The sequence below is a fragment of the Saccoglossus kowalevskii genome, chromosome 6 (assembly GCF_978046115.1).
Source record: "Saccoglossus kowalevskii chromosome 6, keSacKowa6.1, whole genome shotgun sequence".
Classification (NCBI taxonomy): Eukaryota; Metazoa; Hemichordata; class Enteropneusta; family Harrimaniidae; genus Saccoglossus; species Saccoglossus kowalevskii.
The window spans coordinates 12,415,170-12,439,751 of record NC_140646.1 but is presented as its reverse complement, the minus strand read 5'-3'; the positions used below and the strand labels follow the sequence as shown (position 1 = coordinate 12,439,751).

The following is a 24,582-nucleotide window of genomic DNA, read 5'->3' as shown; positions in this document are numbered from 1 at the left end:
ATCTTCATCACTGGAATCATCATACTCGTAATGTCCTTTAATAAGCCATTTTCCGTAGTTTGCGTGACACCATTCATGGCAATTTACGCACAATTACATGGCTCGAGCTTCGTTATCTGGAGGGCACCAAATTTCAAGATCAAAATGTTTAAAAAATTCATTATTAAACTGTATGATTGAAACTAATGTGAAGGACATATTTGAATAAGAACATCATCAGTTAAGTAGTGATTTTCGAGCTCTTTGAACTTGAAATTAAAAGGTAATTCGGTAATAGTTCCTCGGGGCTCTCACCCATGACTCTAATTTTAAGCAGTGTCCCCTCTTATGTTAATTGTACATTTCCCTCTTCAGGACACGTGTACAAATTAGGGCGAGTATTAGGGTTTAGGTAGGGGCCTTAAGGAACTCTTTCAAACATATAATTGAGAAATTCGGATTTATTGCGAATTGGTAGCCTAGGGTAATTAAGCTGTGATAACAGTGTGAAATAAATTGACATTGACACAAGGCCGATAAAACAATTTCTTTGAACAATACGCGCTACTGGTACTACGCTCAGCAATCACCATGGCAATGGCTGTTTTTGTATGATAATTACTTCTGAGGTTGCTCAATACAGTTCCACGAAAGTCGTTGGATTTAGATTAGAATAGATTGCGTTTTGCTAAACAAGTTCATATGTAAGGAAAATTAGGATCACGGATCATTTTTTTGAGATATGCGTTATGTTAACTGTATGTGAATTACGGAGTTACGAGTAATACATCGGGATGTATGGGGAAAAAGTAAAGTAAGACCCGGTAAATAATCTTCTTCTTTTTTTAAGTTCGAGAATGAAATTATGTCCCTGGAACAACATTTTGAAAAATCAAAAAGGGGGTACGTGACGCGAAATGTCCGCGACTAGTCTGTTCTGCCACGCCCTCTATAGTTGTGACCACGTGTTCGAGATGATTATATGCTAATGAGAAGTGCGTATTTCCTTGAAAACTAAACTGTCAGTGTTCAGTAAGTTTTGGATATCCATTTAATTGAATAACATTTCTGGAAAATTAGTTTATTGGATAGTTTTTAGTTCAAATTATTGAAGGAAGGAAAAAGCGTTTTCTGGTCAAGGTATTTAGGCATCCGTGTTTACACAACAATTTCAGTACAGGAAGCCAGATACAACCAGTTAGTGCCCGGAACTCTCGTCGCACGGCGTAACAAATATTTGCTACAAAATAAACTGAAAAGCGCAGTTTAAGACATTTTAAATACTTTGTTTAATGTGTGCGAAAATATAGATTATCGCGTATTGGAAACAACTAACGCGTAAACGTCACACGAGACGACGTATAACAATACTTTTGGTGACATAAAAACAAAACGAAGTCGTTGGGTTGACAACAAATTCAATGTACTCGTAGAGGGCAATATATACGGTTTTCCTCAAAATGTGTAATGACGTCATGCTGCCACGAGTTGAGGGCAAATCACGCCACGGAATATCCTTGCGCTTCATAATGTAGTTTCACGACGTATGTATAATAACGCGATTTTTTAAAATATTATTTCAAGTTAAATTCAGAAGTCACTTAGTCATCTCATATTTGATTTTTTAAATACGAATTATGGTGCCAAGATGATTCTAGTTTTCGCGAAGGTATTTTTATTATCTAACTAGGTTGTCAGTCCCCGGTGTCCGCCATTTTGGATTCATGCTCTTTGGATTCGTTCGATTCTCAAACCGATCTTGACGATATTATATCCTGATTTTTTACCAAATATAATAAGGTAAGAGACTTACTATCGGTAGGTGTAGTCATATGAGCCATTACGCTGCTTGGCTTTGCCAGTGTGCGTTCACTGCAGCCGGTTTTGGTCCTTTTTAAGGCTACGCAAAGTGTGTGGTCGAATAGACTAAACAGGTTTTTCGAGGGATGATCCCACAGAGAAGTGGAAATATTATTATCTCTACGTTTCGATCTTTGTACATACGGTGAAAAATGTATTTTATGACATATCATTCTACCACCTTAATCAAAATGTTATGATTTTATGTGTTAAAATTCAGTATGTTTGCATCGACATCACAGTACCAATAGACGTGGTCATGCTTGATAATGATAATATATTCGATATATTGTATTTATGGGGGATCATCGTTTTGGTACACGTGATTCAACGAAATTTACATCCATCCGTATATATCTGATAATATATACGTTGATTAAAAACACATATATTCCCTATGTACACTTGTTATCATGTTGGCGAGGGTAACCCTTGCTACCAAATATGCGGAAATGCGGCGACTCCCTATCTGGAGTGTGGGAGTGACTGTCGCACGTTTGGGTACAGCATGTAATATATTCGTGGTGTGGCGTGTTTGTTTGTTTTAGAATAATTAACAATTGTGGTCCTGGGTGTTAATATGCTAGTAGTTTGTATCTTATTATTTTGATAACCGTGGAGTTTATTGTAGTTATTGGGTTAATGAATGGCTATTCTTCTGTTGAGATTGAGATTATTTTTTTAAGTGTACAAAATATCTCAAGATGAGTTAGTAAAAATTACAACATATATAGGAAGAGTTTGTCATTTCTTGTTTTCTGTCTCAATTATCACATTTACTGACACTCAAAATCCAGATAGCTGACAGAATGGGTGTATATGTTTCATCACAGGAATTACTGTGGTTCCCATCTATCTGCGATATTATATAAAACCCCATGTTTATAAAAAAAAACGGGTCAACTTATTTTGAGGATTTTGACACTGCACTCTCAAACCAACCGATGTTCAACCATCTGTTTGCTTATTATTAAAGATTGTTACGCAGATATACAAGAACCACTGTGTCATAGTTAAGGAAATGTTCAAATGCATTGTAATAAAAGTAGCAGGATTCTTGACCAGGTTTGAAAGAAATGACATTATGACCAGCAAGTATTCCAACGCATTATAAATTTAACACCCATGTTATGATTTCAATGCTGAAATCAAAGTAATTCGTGTAAGGTATCTGCATTTCTATTATATCAGTTATAATTTGAATCATATTTGTCAGTGTCAATCACAGCTGTTATCTGGTGTGATTGATTATTGATTGGTGATCTTGCTCTAGTATTGTCATTTCTATTGATCTAGGTCCATTATTCTTTGCATTTCACTGACATTTGTACGTTAGGCCCAGAATTTTTTTTATAGTTCCCTGCTATAATTTGATATGTAGAAAGTGTACAACGTCATTCTGTGGTTTGAAGCCCGTTTTGAAGTAACTGCTCAATAACTGTTTTATCCTGGTCTGCAGTTGTGCTTTTCAAAACAGTAGAAATGGTGGCCATTTTTCACATTTGTAGGAATATTTTTTTTTTTAAATAATTTGTTTGACAGTGGACTTTCTAAGTGACAATATACATGTATACACATTTTGGCATTGTGTCAAGTCAAAGTTCATTTTATTAATCTGTTTTTTTATATAATATTTGAATTCAACAAAAAGACAGTTGTTGATACTGTGAAAACAAGCCATACCAATAAATCTTCTAGCAAACTGAGTTTATTAACTACTGCACATTGAAAACACAAAACATTCAGTGTTTTCAAACACAGATAGCTTTACAATTCTAATAATAGTGACTGTTGCCCCACATGCACATAAAAGGTACATATGTTTTGGTAGTCCAAGGACAAGATATGGTAGTCTATGCCTTGGGCTACTGATAATGCAAGACCTGTTATATTATTATTGTATAAATTGTTTATACATTTATGTACCAATTTTATTGTCATGGTATAAACAGTGGATGGTGATTGGGATAAATGGTGAACAAAGTCTTTGCATCAATTTTTAATGGAAATGATTGAGTTTGCTGGTGTGGTGTGGCGGTGTTGTGGTGATGAGGTAATGTTGGTTGGGTGTATTGCTAGTCAGAAGTCCCTTTGAGTGAAAAAGTCCCCAGTTTCTTGTAACCATGGCAAAATTGACAGTTTTTCATTCTCATCCTTGTTCATTGATGTTATTGTTAGTTTTCTTTTCATCAATGTCTACTGAATGAAGCAATTTTTATTATTTTTTTTCAAAATGAAATTGAAATCTGTGATCGTAATCATCACAACAGTTGTGCAAGCTTGAATGCATAATTTTGAAATTTTTGTCTATTTATTTCTTTGTTAGAAATATTCTGTAATCATTGTACCTCATACTATCATATCAGTGCGGATGTGCAAGCTAAATGCATAATTTTGCATATTTATGTAAAAAAAAATTCATTCTGTCTGAAATACTGATGTTGAGATTAGGGATTACAATTGACATGGTACCGTAGATACTATCTGTGTTATTTTTTTGGGTTCCCTTGGTCATTGTTATTATAGTGTTTAACCCTTTATATTAGCTCTGTTCGTAAACTTTGCTGATATTTTTATTTCATATTTGATCCAAATCCAAGAGAAAGAAATGTTTGTTTTTAAATTCAAAATACTCATACACATGTGTAAGTATAGCAAGCATGTAAATACTTGACCTCATTGTTCACAGTGCTACTACTAATACGTAGTAAAAAAAAAAAACGTTTCACAATTGCTTGTGTTCAATAAATCACTAGCCTAGACAATCTACTTTGTCTGTTTCTGATGAAACTAATTCTTAGAAAATGTGATTTTGTTTTCTGTTAATGCAAAAATAATTCAATTTTAAATTATTTCTGATCCATTATTTTTACTCATTGGAGGGAATATTGACCTTCATTCAGTATAATGCATCTGCCATGTGTAGTAGACTGGTGGAGCGATTCTAATTTACCTTATTGAATGGAATTGATTTCTTGTGCTGGGTTGCTTGTTTATTTCTTTTTTCATTCACACATTAAGTAAAAATGTATTTAATATTATTACTTTTCCTGGCATGCAATATGCAATTGCTAAACCCTGTACGTAAAACAAGCCTCGAAGAATTATCACAATTTCAGTAATTCTCTTAGGGTAAGGTGAGATTGAGGGTTTGTTTGACTCAACTCCTTAGTTCTAGACGTCGTATCTATAACTCCCTCATCTCCTTGGTGGCCATGGTACATGTTCAACAAACTTGAATAAGTATAGCACTTGAAGAATACTAGTAGTTGGTGTCTGTGGGTGTGGTTATTTAGTCTACCTATCTTCTTCCTCCTTTTACCCTCAAATCGTGGTGACTCACCCTCCTACACCCCCATCCCTCTAATTGCATGCATGCTGTTTTAGCTGGCTTTAATTGGGAATTTTGTTTACCCAGTCATTGTAAAACGTACTCTATACTTACTGCATGTTGTTGTTTTTTTTGCATGTGTTTCTTTTGCAGTACTTGATCATCCCTGCTCTTGTAGTACTGTATACGTGAACGGTAACATAGTCTCTTCTACTGGTCGTTGTTGTTCTTATATGTATGTATATATATAATACATGATTCAACATGTCCGTGTTGCAAGCTATAGAAGAAAAAGTCAAAGCAGTTGAGGAAAAGGTAAAAATGTCTCCTAAGTTAACCCACTTACCCAGTCATACACTGCCACTAGGGAATGTTTTTAGTTTGCGTGTGTGTGTTTCAGTGTTCTAACCGAATCTTAAAACTACAGTGTACGTGTGGTTAACAGCAATTCTCCCCTCCTCCTATAATGATTTAAAATTTCCCATGATAAGATTTATTCATATATATGTGGATGTACGCTAATAAAATTGCTGTTCATTACAGTTATAATGAAAATAAATAAATAGTTAAATCTCCCAAGATGCATTGCCCAGAGAATTACTAAACCACCCTGGAAATTTATTACGTGATTTGTCTATCTTTGCAACATATACGAAAGTATTGCAAATTTATACTTCGTTGCAGTTAACTATTAATGTCATATGAGATGGACTATCGTTTTCCAAAGTAAAAGTTTGATATCATCATTAGTCGCTGCTGTCGTCTTTGGAAATGCACACCACGTAATGCTCCTCGGTAATGGATACTGCATACCATGCAAATAAAATTACTGCTACCCTCGTCTGGTGTGAATTTTCTCTGGTTGTCTTGGAAATACAGCAGTTAATTACCATGTGACCTTTGTTAATTGAATCTCAGTTAGATACACTGTCATGCCCTGTTAACAGTTGACTGCATACAAAAAAAATGCACAATGATGTATCTAGTTGCAGTGTTCCACTGGGCTATTTTGTTATTATTATTAAATTTGCATTATATCATTGAGATTGTTGATCTATCGCATCATCAGTTTTATGCGCACTAGTTAAAGGGGAGGTGGCTTCGTTGTAGTTTGGCTAGGTGACATACCCCAAATTAGTCGGTGATAATATCATTTTACTTCATGTAGATTAGTATGTGAGTGCAAATTGATAGCAGTATTCACTAGCAATCGCCTCTTGATACAATACTTGCATGGTGAGACTTGTAGTCAGTTACTTGATTTCTCACTCACTGTCAAATTATTTATTGTGATTACTACGATACAAATTGCAATACAAATTACCTATTGTGATTACTACGATACAAATTGCAATACAAATTATCTATTGTGGTTACTACGATACAAATTGCAATACAAATTACCTATTGTGATTACTACGATACAAATTATCTATTGTGATTACTACGATACAAATTACCTATTGTGATTACTACGATACAAATTGCAATACAAATTACCTATTGCGATTACTACGATACAAATTGCAATACAAATTACCTATTGCGATTACTACGATACAAATTGCAATACAAATTACCTATTGTGATTACTACGATACAAATTGCAATACAAATTACCTATTGCGATTACTACGATACAAATTGCAATACAAATTACCTATTGCGATTACTACGATACAAATTGCAATACAAATTACCTATTGTGATTACTACGATACAAATTGCAATACAAATTACCTATTGCGATTACTACGATACAAATTGCAATACAAATTACCTATTGCGATTACTACGATACAAATTGCAATACAAATTACCTATTGCGATTACTACGATACAAATTGCAATACAAATTACCTATTGCGATTACTACGATACAAATTGCAATACAAATTACCTATTGCTGATAACTGCCAATACTGTGACATCACATATTCAGGCTATCCTTTGTGATAATTGGTCCAGAAAGTGAGGTATGTGTTGCATTTCTTTGCAATACAAAACAAAAGACAAGCGTCATTCCAAAGCACAAGTTTTTTGCAGTAAAAAATCAGTTCTGCAAGATTTCGCTCAATATTACAGTGTTTTCATATTAATTTGAGACGAATATTCATATTTTTTTTAAATTGTTGTGTTCAATATCTTGTGGTATTTCAAGCAGGCACTGATTTATTGCCCAAATCAAATGGATCACAAGAGACGTAGCAGTCTTGTGAACATTCATACTAGACTATGAAGATTGAAAATGTCTTGCCAGTGTGAAAGCAAAACAGAGGCAGTATTGGCAGTCATGAGTTACTTCCCATCTTATGAGGAAGCTGCCATTCCTGTCAAACAATAGATTATGCCATTTGATTAGGTCATAAGTTACACTATTATTGATTGTTGTCCATGGTTGTATTCAAACTAATGTTTTGTTTTTATTTACAGCTTTCAAAAATGCCACCTCCTATCAAATTGAAGGAATTGATTCGGAACATCAGGGCGGCACGGACACAAGCAGAAGAGAGAGCACTAGTGCAAAAAGAGTGTGCACACATTAGGTCTTCATTCCGAGAAGAAGACAACACTTACAGATGTAGAAATGTGGCTAAATTATTGTATATACACATGCTGGGCTACCCAGCTCATTTTGGGCAGGTGAGTTTGTAGTGCTAGAAGTAGCAATTGGCTTCATGAAATGAAGACATAAATATGGTCACTGTATGTACCTGAGAATAAAGATGATTTGTTTTGACTTTATTTTATTGGGACTCTACATTTGGACATAAGATAAATCTTGTATGCCAAAATGGCTGTGTTCAGTTCTTGCTGAAATGTAAATGACTGATTGCATTTGACACTGGTTAGACATCTGTTTTTTTGTTTTGTTTTCTTTGCTGTATTTCAATATAATATAGAAAATCGACTGTATATTATCCCAAAATTACATTTTTTTTAAATTGAGCATTGAGTTTGTGCTATTTACTGTATTATAACAAAATCTCTGATAGATGCACACTTAACCTATTCCCCAACAGACATTCTTGCCCAAATTAGTCTGCACTTATTTAGTCCTCGTTAGGACTGGTGGTGAAAATGTTAAACTATAACATGGACTTATTACATGCTGTATCATTAAAAAAGTATGTATTCAATTACATAAGAGCGTGTACTGTATTTGACATTTGGACAGCTACACACACTGATTCCGCCACATTGTGTTTACTATTCCTGATAACTGGCAGACCATCATTTTCAGACTGCAGTCAGCAAAGAGCCGTTTCATTTTATTGTTCTGCAGTTATTATACTACACATCTGTGTTAAACATGAAAACCACTAAATTACCCAATTTGCATACCAGACACGGTTAAGTCAGCTGGATTCAGAATTCACCACAGGCTGCTGAGTGCTATGCAATTAGATCACATCAGTGACTTGAATATGTATTTTTTTGATTTTTGTTTCCTTCACAACAATTTGGTGTGCTTAAGTGGTAGTTCTTTTCGTGAACAATTTATAGTCAACATCCATGCTGAATCATTTTTTTTATCACAATCTTTTGTGTGTTGGGGATCATTACCGGATCCTGTCGTAAATTCGCCCATCCGAAAAATCGCTCACCAGCAATTTCAGGGCTGGTGGGCGCTTATTTGGGGTTCAAAATTTCAAAAATGATCATAAAATATTTTTTGAAAAATCCAACTACGCCGGCAGTTGGGCTACCCAAGACGAAAGACGCTAATCTAAATTTGTATACATTTTTTTCTTGCTGAATTAAAAAGTAGACTGCCTAAAAATTCATTACAATGTCACCCAGTGCAATTTTTCTCCATAAAAATCCCATTAACGAACCTGATACGTCAAATAGATTTTTTTAATTATTTTATTGGTAAGGAAAGTATGTTCTAAACGAAGTTTAAAATAAAAACGAACACAACTGCATTGCGTAGTAGCAAATGATCATGGTTGCACAATCTGGTCATGCTGCGTTTCACAATTGTTGATTATTACTCAGTAGTAATATAATAACGTAAAAAATTGTTATGAAATGCAAATAAAATTCAACTTAGTTTCATCGTAAGCAAATGTTTCCGGTCACATATAAACGCTCGATGCTGTCGGGTATCCGCTATGTTCTTCTCTTGCATGTGTTGACCTAATAGGTTAAATCACTAATTAACCAATCAAAATGCTGGATGATGCCAACATGTTCAAATTACCATAGCTCATTTAAATATGTTAATGTTATTGAACGCATCGCGGAAGAGATTTGCCGATGTTGTAGTACGATCTTTTGGTTTGGATTTTGATGAGAAAACGACATGATTTTTCTTTTCAAATAAAAAAATAGTTGTTTTCAAAAGATAAACTAAGCATTAAAGAATACTTTAACATTGTTTACAGTGATAACAGCTCATTGTCGAAACGAAGACTTCCCATTCATGCTAGTCACAATAAACATACTCTGAATAAATTTTAGACGTCAGGAAAGTTTGAAATGTCCGAAAAATGACACCAAAATATTAGAAAAAACAACTTTAAAAACTGCCAAAAAATCGTACTGTTCGATTTCATGTTCCCATTTTATTTTATTTTTTAAACGCAAACCACCGGTCAATGGCCAAGGGCAAATTTACGGCAAAATCCGGTATATTCAGTGACATGCAGCATCAATGCATTGTGAGAAAAAACTGTTGATTGAATATTTCAACTGCTTCTATCTCCCACTCTGCAACAAATATAATCACAATGCAGTCTTCAAGAGTTCAGGCCATATGAAATTATTGTTTAATTTTAGTGGTTTACATAAAATAATGTACAGCTATTAAAGTTACATGTACTATAAATCCATTAATCCTATTGGGTTCACCAACGGATGGCTTCTCTGAAACTTGTGGCTTCATTCTTTGTGTGTCTGAATTACAGCTCCATAAAGTAGCATTCAATGGGGGCCCCTTGGCTACTTACAAGATTGTGCCTGATTGGCTACCCAGCCCTAATATCAGTCAGACCAATCAGAAAGGTTGTTGTCAGGTTTTTTCGACGTATCAAATTCTGCCTTGTATATATGCTTTTACTAAACTCAACTGTCCAATGGTACAGAGCATGTGGAATTGCTACAAAAACCCACACACTTGTTTGAATGAGTGCATAAGAGGGAAAAAGCATTAATGTGTATGTGATTTGAACATAATGTTTTTCCTAATAAATTAATCATTTATTTTGTTTTGTGTTTTTCAGTTGGAATGTTTAAAATTGGTTGCTCAGCCGAGGTTTACAGATAAACGAATTGGATATTTAGGTACCACGTTGTTATTAGACGAAAGACAGGATGTACATCTTTTAGTTACCAACTCAATGAAAAAGTGAGTTTGATTTTCAAATTATAATGGCTACTGATACAGTGTCTATTACTATTGTGTATTAATTTACTAACATTAGCGATTTACAGTTCACTAAGTATTTATGCATCGAGGACATAAATATATTAGGATTAACCTGTCGCCAGCTATAGATTTTTTATACTGTAACAATAGATAGCAGCTATCTGTGAAAATCCTTAGAGGCTTCCAGGAGTAAAAAAAAAAAAATATTTCCGAGCTTTCACAAAATCAAATTTACACATATTATTAACCTCATGAATACTGGGCATGAGGACACTTTCCTGCACACAAAAGAAACATAAGAAACAGTTGCTTTGCTTCATTGATCAGTCTCATGCGAGCAAAGGATGTATAAATGGCGTTTTTACACATCACTGTTCTGAAATTGAAGATTGGAGCAAAATATTGTTTTCATCTGCTTTTTTAGCTCCGCTGTTTACTTTGTTGAGCAGAGCTTATCATATGAGTGATTGTTCAACAATGCTAGTGCGACCTTTAGGTGGTCATAGTCTCAGTGCTTGAATACATTAAAAAATATCGAGATGCACAATGACGAACATGTGTTTTCTGATTGCATACTATGTTCCATGCTTGCAATAACAGTATTACCGGGTATTATGCATATCTCAAAACCTATTCTTGGTATAGGAAACCATGAGCTCAGCAAAATGGTGAAAATTATTAGAACTTTGCCAACGTGGAAATAGCGCGTAATCACTCCATATTTGGAATTCACTTTTCCTAATATGGTATGATGCAGATACCCTGTGCAATACCTCAAAATTACGACTCGCTTTAACTTATGTTGATCCTTTGACAAATGTATATTAATAATTTGTATTTATTGTTGTTTATTCTCTATTTCTTCTCAGTGATATGAATCATAATACGCAGTATATCGTTGGTTTATCACTGGGTTGTCTGGGTAGTATATGTTCACAGGAGATGTGTAGGGATCTTGCTGGAGAAATTGAAAAACTCATGAAACAATCAAATGCCTACATTAAAAAGAAGGCAAGAATATTTTTTTTTTTATTTCCTCATTCTTGTGTCAACAACCACTCTTGCAGAAAGAGATCTACATTACATTTCACTATTCATGGATATCAAAGTTGTCTTCCCTTATCTTGTATAACTCTTGATATTATTTATTTCCTGTGATAACATTGTTGATTATCCGTAATTCTAGGCAACACTATGTGCGTTCCGGATAATACGCAAAGTTCCAGAACTTATGGAAATCTTTATTCCAGCAACGAGGGCATTATTGAGTGAAAAGAATCACGGTAAGGATGAATTACTTACATATCGTAATGTCCTTTCCTATCTTCTTTTCAGTGTGTAGCGACAATGTATACCAATTCCCACCGTTGTACGGAGAGTTGTTTGCTGCTGTTATCATTATTAGTCCCCGTTCGAACGCAGTCCGAAAACGGGGACTTATGTTTTGCCCTGTGTGCGTCCGTGCGTCCGTGCGTCCGTGCGTCCGTGCGTCCGTGCGTCCGTGATCACCTGTATCTTGAACATGCATGGACCGATTAAGTTCAAACTTCACTCATACATCACACCTTATATGGGACATATGCACATGCATTTTTTTCATGATCCGATTAACGATAGCCGAATAGCGGCCATTTTAAGGCCGAAAATGCATCAAAATCGCACATTTTCACCATTCCGGACCCGGATCTCAGTTATGCATGGACGGATTTTGTTCAAATTTGGTACATACATTAAACATAATAGGACCTTGATGCACGTCATTTTTTTTTTTGGATCGGGTTCGAAATGGCCGACTGGCAGCCATTTTGTTTTAAAGAATTCAGTTCTGGATCCGTATCCGAGACATGTCTGGATTGATCAAGTTCAAACTTCACACACACAAGGTACATCATGTCACAAATATGTATGTGCATTTGTTTCATGATCTCATTAACGATAGCCGAATAGCGGCCATTTTAAGGCCGAAAATGCATCAAAATCGCACATTTTCACCATTCCGGACCCGGATCTCAGTTATGCATGGACGGATTTTGTTCAAATTTGGTACATACATTAAACATAATAGGACCTTGATGCACGTCATTTTTTTTTTTGGATCGGGTTCGAAATGGCCGACTGGCGGCCATTTTGTTTTACAGAATTCAGTTCTGGATCCGTATCTGAGACATGCTTGGATTGATCGAGTTCAAACTTCACACACACAAGGTACATAATGTCACAAATATGTATGTGCATTTGTTTCATGATCTCATTAACGATAGCCAAATGGCGGTCGCTTTAAGGCCGAAAATGCATTGAAATCGCACATTTTCACCATTCCGGACCCGGATCTCAGTTATGCATGGACGGATTTCATTCAAATTTGGTACATACATTAAACATAATAGGACCTTGATGCACGTCATTTTTTTTTCGGATCAAGTTCAAAATAGCCGACTGGCGGCCATTTTGTTTTAAAGAATTCAGTTCTGGATCCGTATCCGAGACATGTCTGGATTGATCAAGTTCAAACTTCACACACACAAGGTACATCATGTCACAAATATGTATGTGCATTTGTTTCATGATCTCATTAACGATAGCCAAATGGGGGCCGCTTTAAGGCCGAAAATGCATTGAAATCGCACATTTTCACCATTCCGGACCCGTATCTCAGTTATGCATGGATGGATTTTGTTCAAATTTGGTACATACATTAAACATAATAGGACCTTGATGCACGTCTTTTTTTTTTTTTCGGATCAAATTCGAAATGGCCGACTGGCGGCCATTTTGTTAAAGAATTCAGTTCTGGATCCGTATCCAAGACATGTCTGGATTGATCAAGTTCAAACTTCACACACACATGGTACATCATGTCACAAATAGATATGTGCATTTGTTTCATGATCTGCTTAACAATAGCGGAATGATGGCCATTTTAAGGCTGAAAATGCATCAAAATCACATATTTTCACAATTCCAGAACCGGATCTCAGTCATGCATGGATGGATTTTGTTCAGATTTAGCACAATGTGTTGTACATATGCAGGTGCATTTCGGTCATGATCTGCTTTGAATGTATATGTCACTCAAATATGAACGGAACGGGGACGTGTCATTGACAATGACTTGTTAAATATGTGTTTCTGTTAATAAAACAACTTATTGACACCGTTATAACAGCAGATTGTCAACTAACACTGATCATACTAAGTGGAGAGTGAGTGTTTTTTCCTGATACATACTGTCAAATTGACAAGATTTTATTGATTGTACCCGGTAATCATTCCCATTTTACTTTTAAATGTTAGGTGTGTTATTGACAGCAGTGTCTCTCATAACGGAAATGTGTGAAAAAAGTCCTGACACATTGGCTCATTTTAGAAAAGTAAGTTTATCTTTTTTTTTTATATCTTATTTCTTAATATATAGTTTGTTCAATAGTCACTTTTGTTGCTGCTTCTTTTCTATGTTAGCATTTTACTTTGAAGTGTGATATTCTTTGAATGTTACTTTGTTCACACGGCAGCATTCTATCGGAGCCGAACTACTGCTCCTCCCACGGATTAACAGGAGATTATCTACAATGCGTTCATACGGTCGAGAGCTGAACGAGAGCCGAGATCTGCCAGAGTTAGATTCAGCTCAATCAGAGCCGAGCGGAACAGTGCCCTTGAATAATTAGTGACTGAAAACGATTTTAGTGTCGTACTTGTGTTTTTTCTTTACATGGCATGATGCTGTTGAGCTAGGAGAAAAAAGAGCCTGACCATGGAGGTAGAAAAGACAATGACTGGTATTAAAATGTTGGTACTAGTATCTCGAATAAACAGGAAACACGGCAGCTAAAATACGTTTAATACAGCCTATTCGCTCAAGTTATTGTCATGCAAAATTACCATTTTGTAACTATTCAACTGTAGTGATATCTAAACTACTAGGAAGAATCACAGATTCTCTCTATCTTTCATAGAGGGACTATGGAAGAATCTAAACCTACCAGGAACACGTCACCGTACCGCGATCGCTTCTACGATTTTTATCTTTAGTGTCTTTAAAAAGTTTCCGTTCAGTCGTTCTTTCAAGTTTTTGTCGCATAATTTTTTTGTTTCTCATTGAGCTATCAATCTATCGCAATGATTCGTTACTATACACTAGGACGCGTACCTCTTATTCAAGCGGGAAATTGCGTGAAATTATGAAAGATGTTGTCTCCGCCATGTCGGGACTCAACCCTATCGGAGTTCAACCCCGAGGGTTTAGTGGAGCCGAACTTGGCTCGAGCCGAACGCGTTTACACGTTGGGCTCCGATAAAATGCTGTCGTGTGAACATAGCAATTGTCTCACATAAGGCAGTGATTCGTGCAGTGTGTATTGTTATTATATAGTAGTATTTAGACCTGTCCTCTAATAACTCTGCAAGGCTAAGGGGTTAGTCTCAAACCATAAAAGATAAAAGCCAGTACTATTTCTTTGCTTACCAACCACATAATTACACGAAAACTTATAGTACGACTGCTGTGGCTTGTTAAGGTATACTGACAGTCTAGCTAGGGTGCAGTGGGGGTTTCAGTGAGCTACTGGAAAGTACCAGGATGTATCAGGAGCTATGAGAGTACAAGTCATGTGGCATCTTTAGGCTGATATGGGTAGTAAGGGATGTCATGAGGGACTAGTGGGTGCCCGTAGCATCTGTATACCAATATAGGCATTGAGGGATGTCCTGCGGTGCTAGCTGGGACCGGGGGCAGGTGTAGGCTGATATATGGGTAGTAAATGGTGTCACAAGGTGCGTGTGAGCGCTCTGGGCATCTATATACCAATATGGGTATTGAGGGATTTCTTGAAGTGCTAGTGGGTGCCCTAGGCCATCTATATACCAATATGGGTATTGAGGGATGTCTTGAGGTGCTAGTTGGTACCAGGGGCTTCTATAGGTTGATATGGGGAGTGAGGGTTGTCATGAGGCTCTATTAGGTGTCTGGGGCATCTGTGATATGTGGGTTGATATAGTTAATAACAACAGGAATGGGGGGGGGGGGGGGTTGTGAGGTGCTAGTGGGTACCAGCAAAATTTGTAGGCTGATACGGGTAGTAAGGAGTGTCATGGGGCTGTTTGTTGTTGGCAGGGGCTTGTGTAGGTTGGTAAGGTTAGTAATTGGTTAATTGGATACCATGACAATCAGTGTTATTGTAGGAGTGTCACACCATTGATCTTGAACCACAAACAGGTTTATGACTTTTGTAGATTGAATTTCAATTACATTATCTAAATTAATATTTTTAGTTTGGGGAAGTCCCATGGCATTGAGACTAACCCTAAAGTCTGTTACATGAACCAACCACATATAGAACTGAGTGCTAATTTTTAATTCCACCCACCACTAATACAGCCAGACTAATATTCCCCTATGTTTAGATTAATTAAAATAAAAAAAACAAATCACTTTTGTATTTTTTTTTTAATTTTCATTTCATGTGTCACTCTCCTCTGTATGTGTAATATACTAAAACTGATTGTAACCTTTGACCTCACAGAATGAGGAGGTATGTTGCATGTTCGCCTTGCTTCTTGCATGCCATAGTGTTAGCTATGAATATAGCATACTTTACCCATATGAGTAATACCGTACAAAAGGACATATTGGATGCATTGTCTGTGGTTTGATGCATTCTAGATTGATTGTGACTGTTTGATTTCCCACTTTTAGTATTAAACACCTTATATTGTAGCATTTCACATGACTCTTTCGGCTAACTAACTCTTGTTTGTAAGGTAGAAGATTATTCATATGCAGCTTGCTCAGTCGATAATGCCTTATCTTCTCTAAAAATGAAATTCAATGAATATAGTCGAAATAAGTTGTAATTTACGAATCTAGTATACTGTGTTATTGTTGATTTATATATGTGTTTATATTTACCATGTACAATGTACTTGTTTATTGAGTAGGCATTCATCTTTTGTTATTTGAAACATGGATGTATTTATCTTAAACTTTGAGTGAATGATGATGTGAGTGTGAAAGAGAGGACAAGGGAGGGAGGGAGGGAGGGAGGGAGGGAGGGAGGGAGGGAGGGAGGGAGAGAGAGAGGGAGGGAGGGAGGGAGAAAGAGCTTTATGTTGAGTATTTGTTTTCTGATAGTTGGTATCTAGAAAAATATATCCATCCTTTTTTTTTCTCAATTATATTATAATAACTGTAAATTTGTAGTACTTGTCTCATTACTATGATTGTGGTTAATATTTTATTTCAGCTGGTGCCCAATTTAGTGAGAATATTGAAGAATCTCATAATGTCTGGTTATTCACCGGAACATGATGTGTCTGGTGTCAGTGATCCATTCTTACAAGTAAGTATTAAAAATGCTAATATTGAAAGCTTGCGTACTGAACGCTGCGAGTGCTGTAATTTTTTGCTCCAGATCTTAGGTGCATGTATTTTTCTATGTCGCCTGTTAATTTTGTATCAAATGGGCACAATTTATGTTTTGCTAACTTTACCTTTCTCGCCCAAATTTTTCTGTATTTGTTTTCTGATATTCTTCAGTATTTGATGACATGAACCCTAATTTTGGATCTACAAGCAAAATATGAGTCAATTAACAGGTTTTACTCAAAAATTTCAACTATTTTTGTCACAATCTTCTGAAGGAAGGTGCAGACTATAAATGGGACGATTTTGTGAATTTGTGATGAAAAGAGGGAAGTGGTGGTGAAAAGGTTAACCCTCTTCTTACCGACGCCATAAAATACCATGTGAAAAATGGACACCTATTTTCCCAGCGTACATTTCACACTAACTAGCCAAGACTTTTTGTGTAATTTCAACCAATTTCAATTGTCAAGTACTGCCTTTTAAGTAATCAAATTGACATTAAACTTGGTTTTCCATTTAGAATAGAATATTGTCTTCTCATTTCATGAAATTCAGACACATAAATTAAATTGTATGATTAGAGGAGGGTTACAAAAATATGCTAATTACGATAAACATGACAGCTGTGAATTTTGTTAATAAATCATGAAACCAGAGATAAAAGTGAACTTGCCTAAAAGAGTAAGTCATGGTTTATCAAGTAACTATGCTACTTGAGAATTTGAATTTGGGGGGTCCAAAAAAATTTTACCCCCCAAAAATATGGTTTTGTATGGCTTGGGGTGTTTCCAGTCTAAAATCAATTATATGGTATTTTATGCGTTCAGATTGTGCAGAACGTAGGGCATTTATCTTATGGCATTATATGGCTACAGTAATAATTAAAGATATGGTACTTTATGGTTTCAGAAGGAATAAGTACTCAGCCAGATAATATGGGTTTTTATGGCTTGGTGAAGGAAATCGTTGGTCCATAAAATACCATGTTATGGTAAAATATGGTTTGGGGAATACACGTTTATTTTATCATAACCTCAGGACCACAAAATATGGTACTTTATGGTTTCAGAAGGAATAAGTATTCTGCCAGACAATATGGGTTTTTATGGCTTGGGAAAGGAAATCATTGGTCCATAAAATACCATGTTATGGTAAAATATGGTTTGGGGAATACACGTTTATTTTATCATAACCTCAGGACACAAAATATGGTACTTTATGGTTTCAGAAGGAATAAGTATTCTGCCAGACAATATGGGTTTTTATGGCTTGGGAAAGGAAATCATTGGACCATAAAATACCATGTTATGGTAAAATATGGCTTCAGGTTTTTATTTGAGAAAATATAATTACCTAAATGCGACGATCAAATTCTGTTAAACTCTGAATAAATTTGAAACTCAAAATGATGTCAACAGATTTAGCATTTACATGTACTGCCCGTGTAGTAACCTTTTTATGGGCTAAAATAGCTGTCATTTTGAAAATGTTAATGATCTTCATTTGTTTATAGACTAGCGGCACTAGAAGAATTTGTTTATCAAAAGAAATGAACATTTCTACAGTTTGACCACTGATATATTTTGGCTAAAGAAAAACTAAGTATAAATATGATAAACATAAACGTCTGGACAGATAGAAGCAAAAATATGTCATTAGTCCAAACAGATTTGCACCTGTGTATCAAATTTTAATGAAATCTTGATGGTATAGTAACACATGGTTTAGTGAACTCTGACACCATATATTACCATAAAATTTTAAATCTGAAGCCATAATATACCATTTCACAATCAAGTATCATATAAAATGCCATAAATTACCATATTCAATCCAAGTGTAACAAATTTTACCATAAAAAACCATAATGTCCATAATAGCTGATACCATAATAAACCATAAATCCATACCAACAGCAATATGGCCCAATCCATAAAAAGCCATGTGTGATTTTTTAGTGATGACTAGAAAAATACCTTTTGTGTATTTCATAAAAGTAGTATAATACATAAAGGACATCATAATAGATATAATGCATACAAGAAGTTGTAAGAATATTCCATAATCTAAAGTTCGGGAGATGTAAAACCAAAAGAGACAATGTGCAACAATGGCTATGGTATTTTAAGGTATCAGGCAAAAATGCCCTCTATTTTCACAAGGTTTTTTATGGTGTCGGTAGGATAACACAAAATATATATTGGCTAAAAGAGGGTTAATGTAATTTGTGACCAGTGTTTCGCTAATCCGTTATGAAGCATCACTCGCATATATTTGCTGTGATTGTGATGTGATACATATATACTAGTAATATTATATATATATATATACACTAATTCACTGACCAGTGTACTATTGACGCAACAGAAAATCTTACATTGATTTAGTGATTTTGAAAACATTTTATTATAATTGTGAATTTTATGATCTTGTAAAATGAAATTCACATTTTATAAACAAAGTAATTAAAATGAAGGAAATCAAGAGATCACACAATTTTTGTTTGTACATAAGGTCGTATACATTAAACAAATTGGGGGATTCTGTTTTGGCTATGGATTCCAATAAAATCAGTCCTGTGTGGCGCGGATCGCGTGGACGGGTGGACGGGTTGACGGGTTTCATGTTCTCTGCACGTAATAAGCTCGGTTATTAAGCATCCTTTTTTGGGGATGCCCGGTGGCCGAGGGGAAGACGTGTAGTGGCGTGAAGCTAGGTGATTAGGTGCCGTACGCGAGCGCCGGTTCGAGTCACGCACGCAGTACGTGTTTACTATAATTAGACATAGTCTTTACCTTGCCGTTTATTCGGTGTTATTTGCTTACTTTACTTCCTATGTTGACAGCAACTATGAATTTAAAATTATTTCTCAGTACTTATTCACTGTTATAATGCTGTACCATTACTTTCACCATCCTACTACAACCAGATCTGAAGGCCTTTGCCGCATTCTGGCCACGCTGTGTGGCGCAGATCGCGTGGACGGGTTTCATGTTCTCTGCACGTAATAAGCTCGGTTATTAAGCATCCTTTTTTGGGGGTGGCCGAGGGGAAGACGTGTAGTGGCGTGAAGCTAGGTGCCGTACGCGAGCGCCGATTCGAGTCACGCACGCAGTACGTGTTTACTATCATTAGACATAGTCTTTACCTTGCCGTTTATTCGGTGTTATTTGCTTACTAGTCCTGTTAGATGGCGCACTGTTTGTAACCACACTGTTTACTTTTTGTAGTAACCCTTCTAGGCCATGTACAGCCAGGATGATGTCTTCTCTGAAATATCTGAAAATCTCTTTCCCCATTTTTATGTCAGGTTAAAATTATACGACTTTTGCGAATTCTTGGTAAAGACGACCCTGATGCGAGTGAAGCCATGAATGACATCTTAGCACAAGTAGCCACCAATACTGAAACGAGTAAAAACGTTGGTAATGCCATTCTTTACGAAACTGTACTAGCAATCATGGACATCCATTCAGAAAGCGGTCTTCGAGTATTAGCTATCAACATATTAGGCAGATTCTTACTTAATAATGATAAGAATATCAGGTAAGTTTATCTTTACCTTGTTTTAAAGTTGTATTGTCGGCAAAATTTTGTTGAAAGCCCTTTAAATTTTGCGGTTGAATTCTACTTTGGGAGTGTGTTAAACACTACAATTCAAAATGGTTGAATGGTTACCATTTTAATATTAAAAATGCATTAAATTTGAACATTTCTGCAATTCCAGAATAAAATTTCAGTCATGCATTGACAGATTTTGCTCAAACTTAGTGCATACATTGAACATAATAAGACTTTGATGCATGTGGTTTTGTTTTTCAGATGTCATTCAAAATGGCCGACCAGTGGCCATTAATGTCACATTACTGTCGCCAGAGCCATATCTCTGAAATGCCGTGATTGATGAGATTCAAACTGTATATATATACATCATGCATCACAACAAACATATTACATATTTTCGTTTCAAGTTCTGATTAAAAATAACTTGTTCAAATCAGTATTTTTTCCTGTTGTACAACGAGGATAGTGTCACATTCTGACATAGCATGTTTTTAATTTTTCAGATATGTTGCATTGAACACACTTTTAAAAACAGTTAGTTCTGATATAAATGCAGTTCAGAGGCATAGAAGTACCATAGTAGATTGTTTAAAAGATCCTGATATTTCTATAAGAAAGTAAGTTTTATCACTATAATCCATAATTTCATACTTGTGTACTTTTCAGGGATGTTATTTTTTTTTTTTTTAAGAATTTAGTCGTGTACATTACAGTTTAATTTTTTTTTTTCCTTTTTGAATTTATCTTTACCTTAAATTGCCAGTAGTAATAAGGAAGGTGAAGTTCGGTAGTTACTTTGTCGTTGTTGTCTATAACTTAAATTATTTGCGTCCCATCTTTCTCACTTGGTCATGTCATCAATCAAAAGCTAAACTTAATGCAGTATATTTTTCAGTAAAATTGTTGTTATTGTGGAGTTTTCTCCCCTGTTTGAATGCCCAGATTCAAACTACACCTTTCCACTCATAAGATTTTCTTTTAATTTGTGACATTGCTACAAAAACGTCTGAAGAAAAGCTATTTTTAATGTACTTTTTATTGCAGGCGAGCTGTAGAGTTATGTTTTGCTTTGATCACTGCTAATAATGTACGAGGCATGGTGAAAGAGTTGATTTTCTTCTTAGAAAAAAGTGATCCTGAATTCAAGTCTTACGTTAGTTCCAATGTATTCTTAGCCTGTGAAAAGTAAGTGAAATTGCTGGAAAAAGTTCTTTTGACTTCACTCTGTCTTAACGACCTTTGAATCAGCACCAAATAAAATGTTTGTCAAAATACTTGTGCCCTCATTCTAGCATTTTTTCAGCACACTATTATGGCTTATCCAAGCTGCCTACTGGTAAACTGCACAATTGTTGCCTCTCTGTTTTTCCAAACTGTAATAACTTGTGACAGTTTGACTTTTACAAAAACTTTAAAGTAGTTTACTTTGAGACTGTACTGTTCCACAGATATGCTCCAAGTCAAAGATGGCACATTGACACCATGATGAAGGTACTAACTACAGCGGGTAACAATGTGTTAGATGATACGGTAGCCAGTCTTATACAAATGATATCAGATACAAGTGCGTACCATGCTTATGTATCACAACGACTATTCAAGGCTATTCAAGAAAACTATACCATGGTAAGTAATATAAACTATTGTCAGATAGTAATCTAGGTGAGGCCTAGGTGAAATTTCCTTCACTTGCAAACAGCTACAGGTTTGTTAATGAGTTATACATTAATTATTAATTAGGGGTGATCTCATTAATAATAAATTAACATTGATGATGGTTGCTAGATGGGCATATCCTTGACAATGACCACACCCAGAGAAACAAGATAAAAGCATGATTGTTACTTAACTTATTGGCTTGGCTTTGCTTTTGTCTGAAATTTATTATAGTCAGCAACAGTACACGTGTACTGATAAATAACATTGAAGGTGGTGGGTGTTAGGTGGACATTAACCATTGTGACATTTACTGCAAGAGTACACGTGTACTGATAAATAACATTGAAGGTGGTGGGTGTTAGGTGGACATTAACCATTGTGACATTTACTGCAAGAGTACACGTGTACTGATAAATAACATTGAAGGTGGTGGGTGTTAGGTGGACATTAACCATTGTGACATTTACTGCAACTAATTATCTTTTATGTCATTGTCAGCTTAAATAATTATATAATTAGCATATGTCCTTTAAAAGGAGATGTACAAATATCGCATGTCTTTGTTCAGTCATAAATGTAACAGTTCTAACAGTTCAAAAAGACAAGCTCCCAGTCAGTCTGAACATTGCCCTCTCTCAGCACAACTATACACTCTCTCACTAAAGATGATAGAGGGCACTGTTTTAACTGCAGTAGAAATAGCTACAGGTATTTAAATCCTGATTGTTGAGCAGTGTAAATATTTTCACATTTTATAAAATTTTCACTAAATTCAGTCATCATTTTGGATCATACACACAGTTTCAGATATTGCCTTTAGTTTTTGATCAAAAGTTTTGTGAATTTTTATCAACAATTCATGTGGAGAGGAAGCGACTGTATGAAATCATTTTGTAGATGGTGCCGAAAATTGAAAAAGGCACTTAATTGGTTAATTTTAATATACTCACTGATAATTAGCTATTTTGGTTAAGATTGTCATGTCTTTACGTGTGTCGACAGCAACCTTTAGTACAAGTAGCAGTCTGGTGTATTGGTGAATACGGTGATTTACTGATGGCTGGTCAGCTGGAAGAAGAAGAACCAATCCAGGTACGTACCTACTACCTAGCCGAATTAAACATTGAAGAGTTAGCCAAAGAGCATGCAATGTCGACGGTACAAGAAACCTACCAGGTTCGTATCAGTGCTCTACTGCATTCAAGATATGCTGCTCTTCACTGTGGTTTGGTGTGCTGCCTATGCACAGTTTGTTGCATGTTTATTACAATGAGTTAAATCTCTGGTTTTTATTTCTTTTAAGTATTCATCATATTTGCAAGGCTTAAAAAAAACAATTTTTTTTATGATCCTGGAATATTGAAAAAAAAAAATGCTTTGAGCGCCTGCTTTTGGTTTTTGTCGTAATTTTGCAATTTTTTGACAAAAACCAGAAAACAAATATTTTTTAGCCCAATGTTTTGATAAATTTTATTATCTGATGAAATTTAATTGTTGAATGTCTTAAAAATGACTGAAGACAGGCTTGAGTATGACAAAGGAATTATTGTATTTGCTCCATTAGAAGCACACATAAAATAGAAATTACAATTTTTGTACACTAGACCATTGAAATGTGTTTTGACATTCACTCATCCATGTCTATTACATAATGGCATACACTTATAATATTTACTTAGTTTTAAATTCACGAACTCCCCAGTTTAGAGATAATTTTTATTGTAATTCAACATGCGCTCAGCAAAACTAGCGATTTAAAAACCTTGTTCATAATTAATGCATTTTTGATACTAGATGGATTTGATTTTTCCAATATATCAATAAACAACTTCACATGAAGGGTAGTGAGATGAGTAATTTTGTAATATCATAATTTTGTAATATCTGCATTTTTTGCTGATCATTTGTGCGTCTACGTCTCTGCTGTTGATTTGTCCTGGGGAGGAAAGTACTCCTGGTGCCCTGATTAAATTGGTATATTGTCATCATACATGACAATGAGTCTGTCTTTTTCCTCCCTCATAATATTCACCATGCTACTAGTTGTTATCACCCCAACCCAAGAAACAAAGAAATAATCAACTTTGTAGTTGCTGGCTTTGACCTTCATAACTTTGCATCTTATTTTGTTTGATCTGCCTCCATGTGTGTAACTAATTGCATACTGTCATCTTTTCTTCCCTTCCCTATTTTTGTTTGTTTTTTCTCCCCGTTTTTGTTTTTGTTTTTATACTCCTACTTATATCGTCAAAATGCAGGTCACCGAAGATGAAGTTGTGGACATCCTTGAAAAAATTATACAATCAACAGTGTCATTACCAATTACAAAACAGTTTGTGTTAACAGCTCTCATGAAACTTAGTACTAGATTTACAGTGGCTGTAGAGTAAGTAATAATTTATTTGTGTGTTTTCATCACCAAAAATGTGCTATATACCAATGTCCCTGTCA

General features: G+C 35.4%; 1 protein-coding gene across 4 annotated transcripts in view; it reads left to right on the top strand.

Moving 5' to 3' along the window:
- Positions 1-996: 996 nt before the first annotated feature.
- The window catches only part of LOC100374461 (AP-1 complex subunit gamma-1), a 30,768-nt gene continuing 7,182 nt past the window's right edge, over positions 997-24,582 (top strand). The window contains exons 1-14 of one of the 4 annotated variants that reach the window (XM_085500058.1): positions 997-1,011; positions 5,324-5,485; positions 7,604-7,813; positions 10,399-10,523; positions 11,414-11,555; positions 11,731-11,827; positions 13,839-13,915; positions 16,787-16,882; positions 20,219-20,454; positions 20,976-21,089; positions 21,517-21,657; positions 21,921-22,098; positions 23,134-23,307; positions 24,390-24,517. In XM_085500058.1, coding sequence (XP_085356184.1) covers positions 5,435-5,485; positions 7,604-7,813; positions 10,399-10,523; positions 11,414-11,555; positions 11,731-11,827; positions 13,839-13,915; positions 16,787-16,882; positions 20,219-20,454; positions 20,976-21,089; positions 21,517-21,657; positions 21,921-22,098; positions 23,134-23,307; positions 24,390-24,517 — 1,769 coding nt within the window. In that variant the 5' untranslated portion in view covers positions 997-1,011; positions 5,324-5,434. Of the gene's footprint in view, positions 1,012-1,639; positions 1,780-5,323; positions 5,486-7,603; positions 7,814-10,398; positions 10,524-11,413; positions 11,556-11,730; positions 11,828-13,838; positions 13,916-16,786; positions 16,883-20,218; positions 20,455-20,975; positions 21,090-21,516; positions 21,658-21,920; positions 22,099-23,133; positions 23,308-24,389; positions 24,518-24,582 lie in introns of those variants that run through there. The other 3 variants (XM_085500060.1, XM_085500056.1, XM_085500059.1) reach the window with 3 other exon arrangements.